The following is a 6,696-nucleotide window of genomic DNA, read 5'->3' on the forward strand; positions in this document are numbered from 1 at the left end:
AGTAAATCAGCTGATGCAGACAATACACATCATTCCACAGTTTGTAAGTTCCACTTTAAGACTTGGTTGTCACTTTGTTTAATCAACACTAGACTGGGCAATTAATCAAAGCCAACATGTAGAAACAAAACTGAATGTATCTTGTGTATATTGATTGATCATGATGCTTTTTTTCTTAAATTGGCAAATCGACCCTAAATAAGAAATAGTAATTTTCTTATAATCAGCTAAATTCATTTGATTAGCACCTTAAGCCCAATGTTATATTTTGCGTGTACAATGGTGGTGCTTGAAAAGAGTGAAAATAACTCTATACAAGCTTAAAACACATTGTGATGCCCTGTGAGCAGTTCATTAATTGAAATCAAGGCAAAGGTTGAAATAATGGTGATATCGATTTGAATTCATATCACCCTTCACTTAATAAAAATTAAGAAATCTGCAATGTCTCTTATTGCAATTTTCTCAGGATGTCCGGCAGATTCTTACAGGCTTACATGATGGCAAGAAAATTGTTGAGAGCCTTGATGAAGATAATGTCATCACAACTAGCCAGAGACGTCTCCTCGTCCGTATCTTGGTGTCGTACCTCATTGAGAAGTTTGGAGAGAAGTACTTTATTTATTTTTTTATATTGAATAAGGTATCCAAACTATCCATTTAAATCTAGTTTGAACTTTTTAGCTGTGTGATGTGTGATTTTTTTTTTCTTCTGTTTTACAGTCCTACATCAGAAATCAAAAGGGCACTGGCATCGGGTTTGGTTCAGTCATTTGCCTATTTGAAAGACTCATCAAGCAGTGGCAGCGTGAGTGTTTTTTGAAAAATGTCATTGAGATATTTATTTGGGTTGTCATGATCCTCAAACTGATTCAGTTTGATTTTTAAGGTTGCAATCCAATTTGATTTTCAATTTAAACTTGGTTAACTGGAGTTAGCCGAGGGCTCTATACCAGGCCCCCTTCTGTTTTTGCTAGATTTCCAATGTAGATCTCCTGTTTCTGGCAAATCCTCACCAAAGAATACACAATAGGGTTCGTACATGTGAAAATTATTGTCCCGAAGGTCCTTTAAGAAAAAATTATTAATAAATAATTAATAATATTAATATTAATAATAAAAATAATCAGGAATTTGAGGCCTTATATGTGGCAAAATTTGGCTGGAAGTGCCAACGGAGCATGGAGAAGCATCAATTGAGCTTAAAAGCTAAAACAGTCAGTTAACAAACAAAATACATCTCAGTCCTTCTAGAAATGCTTCTGTGCTGTTTGATGCCTGCTGTTATGCACTAAGCAGCAGTAACAATAATTGATCATCTTCTCTGAGGACATACAGACAAACCCTTTTCTAACCGTAGCCCACGCTGTCAAAGCCAAACATGCCTCATCTCTATTCATTAAAGATTTAGATTTCTTGGCAGGAAATATGGTACACCCCAGGACGGAGCCACCGGCCAGCCACTGGATTCCTGGAGGAAAGGCTGCGGAACGTCAGGAAACGGCTGAGATCAACCAGCAGGCCGCGAAGCACGGCACAGACACCACCACAAACGCCAGATGATGGCGCCCTTGCAAGGGCTCTTATACCAGGTAATTATTAAACTGAAAAATTATTTGATGAAGCAAAACATCCATATTTCAGTGACTGACAACTTTCTTGTTCTTTTTTACAGAATGTACCATATCAGACGAACGTGCGTCACAGCTTAAAGAATGGTTGAGAAACAATTCTCAGCCCCTCAGCCAGATAGAGTCCTACATGGAGAACACGGCAGTCTACAGGGCCAAGTGGATTAGGGACAACAATTGGACCATCGATCAGATCCTCGAAGAGTTCCCTCGCCTAATGACCAAAGGCATGGTAGGTATAGGGAAATATGATCTTACACATGAGGATGCATTGTTTATAACCTTTTATTAGTGTGTCACATTGAATTGGTTTTAAAAATATAAAAATTTCCATTTTATAGATTGCACAGGACTTTCTTGTCCTGCATGGGGATGCTGCTTCAAAATTGTTTGAAACGTGGCTACCCATTTATGCTGACAAGATCCTGTTGCTGGCAAGACAGGAGGGGAAGCTGACATTGCCCCTGGATGGATTAACACCAGGTAATATATTCTTGTCTGCAGATCTTGTAAATGCAGTTTTCCCAGGGGTTTTAGAGGGCTTATGTGGGTGGGCAAAAGTAGCAGCGGGGGGTTAAGCATTCCTCTGTCCAACATTTTTGAAGGTTTTTGACCAAAAACAGTGCAATTTCACATCATTTTGGCCGCTATCATTACTGTAGCTAACTAAAATAAAAAGTGTAAATTTGCTTTAGTTATTAACACCTGTATTTGAACAATTCACAGCCTTCTCGAACATGTTACACAGTGAAAAACAACATGAGCTCTGAGAATAGTGAGTGACATCATCATAGGAATAGAGTTAAACAAATTTGTCAGCCTCTTTATGTTAATTGGGTACTAAAAATTCCAAGTTTTCACAGCAGAGTCAACACAGCAGTACTAGTGTACCTAATAACATTAACCAGTCCTTCCAGAAAAATGCTGAGTTTTTTTGTGATTTTTGCGGGCAAAAATCCTTGATTATGCGGCACTTTTTCTTAAAAAATGCGATGGAATATGCGGGATATTTATGCAATTTTATGCGATGAAATTGCGGGGATTATGAAATCATGCAAGCCCCGCTTATTTTGCGCGGAAATCGGCTTTATTTTAGTTTGATATTGAATGACAAAATCACAGGTATGCAATTCCACATCGTATTGACACCTATGTCTTCCTACAGATGGCGTTGGGGATCTCGCCCTTAAGCAGCTGCCAGCCTTGCTTCCACCTACAACATACAAAGCTGGCCGTGGCCGCGGTGCGAAAGTGGTTCGCCACACCATCCAGGAATGCAGCTTGGCCTTCATCGACCATAAGCCTGTAAGTCCTCAAGCACATCTAAAGGGGAAACTTTATTCATTTTATCAACATATCTGAGCTCAAGAATATGTGCACGCACACATGCATATCCAGGTTTGTTTTACTATACTTTTGGGGACAGGCATCAAATATAGCCTGACAGTATTCTGAAAATAGCCGTTTTACAAGCCTACAACGCGTTGGTCACTATCAAAGCACCCTGGGCGCGCATTTCGGGCCCACCTATCTGACCACCTAACCCGGCTGCCTAGTGACCAGATAGGATAGTCAGATAGGTGGGCCGCACGCATTTTCTGAGCATGTTTATTGTAATGATAGATCATCAATTGATTTATGGCTTTTTAGGTCAATTAAGGTCTGAATTCTTTTTTAAATAGTTTTCTGTAATGTGAGCTGTATGCCATAACCATCAAGACTTAATCAAAAAAGGTTTGGAATATTTCATATGTGCAATGAAATGTAGACTATTACAGTTCAACTTTTTGAATTAGAGATGCACTAAATCTTTTCCAAATTGTAAAGCTAACTAGACTTTATCAAAAAACAATAATTTATCTAGTGAGGACCAGGAAAATGGTGCTCACAATGTCTATATTTTAATTCAACTATAGTAGTCGGTTGACATTTGGTCCTTACTCATTCGCAATCTCTCACTTGCTCTCTTGTATTCTTTCTTTTTTAGCCTGGAATAAACATGGTGGAGTACCTCCATGAGGCCAAGGCATGCAAGCCATACCCCCACATCCTGACGCTGGGAAATGAGCAGAGTGCATTTCAGGCCTTTGCCATAATAGCTGGACAGGCCCTGGAACAAGAAACACTGCTTCAGGCCATTGATGTCTGCTTTAAGGCATTCTATGTCTTTGACGTAAAATACCCGAAGCAGTGTGAACATGTCTGGGAATTCATACAGACTGTTATTTATGAAATGCCAGGAGGGGAATCTAAAATGGTCAAGTTTATTCACAGTAGAATACTTGCTTGCAAGTAGAGCTAATGGCTCCCGTTGACTGTTGGACTGTTAAATGTTAAGCCAATTCATTCATAATTGAATGTTTTCCTACTTAAGTGATATTAACTGCACCAGTTCCACTATATTGTTGATATTAAAGTAATAAAATATTTTGTTTCAAAGATTCCATTGTTGTTTTGTTTTTGTATGGTTTAAGTGTTTATTGCACAATATATGCTTAAATCTAGCATGTATTCTGTTCTAGGTTTGTAGTTTAACAGTTTTATAGCTATGGGTAGTCTATTGCCATTTATTTTCTTCAATTGTACTGTAATGTGCTAGAATTCATCTGGCATATGGGTTAATTTGACCCAGCATTTGGGTACACTATATAACAAATATGTAGTTGAATCAACCCAGAATTGTAATTAATTTGACCCAGCATTTGGGTACACTATATAACAAATATGTAGTTGAATCAACCCAGAATTGTAATTAATTTGACCCAGCATTTGGGTACACTATATAACAAATATGTAGTTGAATCAACCCAGAATTGTAATTAATTTGACCCAGCATTTGGGTACACTATATAACAAATATGTAGTTCAATCAACCCAGAATTGTATTTAATTTGACCCAGCATTTGGGTAGAATATTTAACTCATCTGTTGGGTTAAAAATTACCAACCCATCTTGCTGGGTCAAATTAACTACTGTTGGACTGGTGCAATAGTGATCCAGCGGTTGGGTTATAAAACAACCCAATTTGGGTTATTTCTAACCCATCATTTTTTAGTGTGTACAATGTTCTGATGCAGAGATATATGTCTTGCAAAATGGTTGCTAGGGTACTCTGTTTGGTTGCTAGGGAGTGGCTTGGCAGCTGCCAGTCATGAAACTGAAAAGGCTGATTGTCAGTGTGAATGACATAAACCAACTCCCATGCCTCGGTGACATTTAGAATGGAAGATATCCTTCTTTGGATTTTGGTTGCTAAGGTGCTCAACAATGGTTGCTAGGGAGGGGCAAGGAAGTGTTGACATGATTCATGATTGGCTGTTTGCTCCCCAGAGTCAAACTTGTGTTAACCCCATCTCTATATGATGTTCTGATACAGAGATATAGGTCTTGCAAAATGGTTGCTAGGGTGCTCTGTTTGGTTGCTAGGGAGTGGCTTGGCAGCTGCCAGTCATGAAACTGAAAAGGCTGATTGTCAATATGAATGATATAAACCAACTCCCATGCCTCTGTGACATTCAGAATGGAAGATATCCCTCTATGGATTTTGGTTGCTAAGGTGCTCGACAATGGTTGCTAGGGAGGGGCTACGTAGTGTTGAGGTGATTCATTATTGGTTGTTTACTGCCCCGAGTCAAACGAGTCCACCCTTGTGTTTCTATGACACTTCTATCCGGAGATATCCTTTTGATCTCTTTCAATAGAAGTCTATGGAACTTGTTGCTAAGGTGCTCTAAATGGTTGCTAGGGCGTGGCTTAATAGCTTCACAATGATCCTGAGAGACTGATTGGTCATCTGAGTAAAATGAGCCCGTCCCCTTGTCTCTATGACACTGTGATCCAGAGCTATGTTCAATACAAAATCCCTATGCAATGTGTAGAACGGCCCATTTCATGGGCCGTCCTACACCATAGTAAGTCCATGGGGCAACTTTGAGCAGCTCCTGCCCCCAGGGGTGCAACTTTTACCCCATTGTGAGGTATGTTCTTACAGAGCCTGTCAGCCTCTTCAAATGTGGCAAATCACACGTTTCTGTGAAATCTGATTTCTGAGCTATGACTCGTCAAAGTTTGTTGCAATGTTAAGTCTATGGGATTTTTTTGGGCGCTTTTTTGCTCCTGGGGCAATTACCGTACCCCCGATCTCTTAGAAAAGATGTAGCACACCTCTCCTCAATAAGCCGCACGATTTGACGCCTTTCTCAGGGGTCTGTAATGTCAGCATGTATTTTTTATAACATAGTAAAAGATAGTTACTATAGAGTTATTATAGAGTTCTTAAAATCTTTATTAAAAAGTGCCTTTGGTATGGCACGAGGCCTGTGGCCTCGTGCCTATGGCCTACGGTTGCTAGGGTGCTGCAATTGGTTGCTAGATTGAGGCTATGAAGATTTTAGACCATTACTTATTGGCTGCTTGATAATATAAATCCTCTGAGGGAGAGATAGAGGGAGAGAAATGCAGGGGTGTCAGGCCCTTTGTGTCTGTGTGTGTGAAAAAGTCGGTTGGGATTTGAAATTCTGAACATTCCGCAATGTTAAGTAAATGGGATTTTTTTGGCCGCTTTTTCGTCCGCTGTGCGAACATCGTACACCCGATTGCTTAGAAAAGTCATAGCACACCTCTCCTCAATGAGCCGCATGTTTTGACGCCTCACTCGGGGGTCTGTGACAAAATTTGCGGGACGAGTTACGCGCCAAACTTTGTCCAGAATAATAATAAGAAGAACTAGAAACAGAGCATTTCCTGCGGAACATGCGTGTGAATGCTTAAAATGCTTAACTGAAATGCAAAGAAAGAAAGAAAGAAAGAAAGAAAGAAAGAAAGAAAGAAAGAAAGAAGGATTAGTTAGAAAGAAAGAAAGATGGATTAGTTAGAAAGAAAGAAAGATGGATTAGTTACAAAGAAAGAAAGATTAGGTAGAAAGAAAGATTAGGTAGAAAGAAAGAAAGAAAGAAAGAAAGAAAGAAAGAAAGAAAGAAAGAAAGAAAGAAAAAGAAAGAAGGATTAGTTAGAAAGAAAGAAAGATGGATTAGTTAGAAAGAAAGAAATATGGATTAGTTACAA

At 39.2% G+C, this 6,696-nt stretch overlaps 1 protein-coding gene across 1 annotated transcript; it reads left to right on the forward strand.

The window, feature by feature from the left end:
* Nucleotides 1–1,678: 1,678 nt before the first annotated feature.
* LOC143757141 (uncharacterized) lies at nucleotides 1,679–3,927 on the forward strand. Its single transcript, XM_077248094.1, has 4 exons — nucleotides 1,679–1,863; nucleotides 1,973–2,114; nucleotides 2,797–2,936; nucleotides 3,619–3,927. Exons 1-4 carry the CDS (start codon nucleotides 1,762–1,764, stop codon nucleotides 3,925–3,927), a joined length of 693 nt encoding a protein of 230 aa, XP_077104209.1. The 5' UTR covers nucleotides 1,679–1,761.
* The last annotated feature ends 2,769 nt before the right edge of the window (nucleotides 3,928–6,696 follow it).

The sequence above is a fragment of the Siphateles boraxobius genome, unplaced genomic scaffold (genome assembly GCF_051911475.1).
Source record: "Siphateles boraxobius isolate OS27281-9 unplaced genomic scaffold, OSU_SipBor_1 30, whole genome shotgun sequence".
In the NCBI taxonomy this organism is placed as follows: domain Eukaryota; kingdom Metazoa; phylum Chordata; class Actinopteri; order Cypriniformes; family Leuciscidae; genus Siphateles; species Siphateles boraxobius.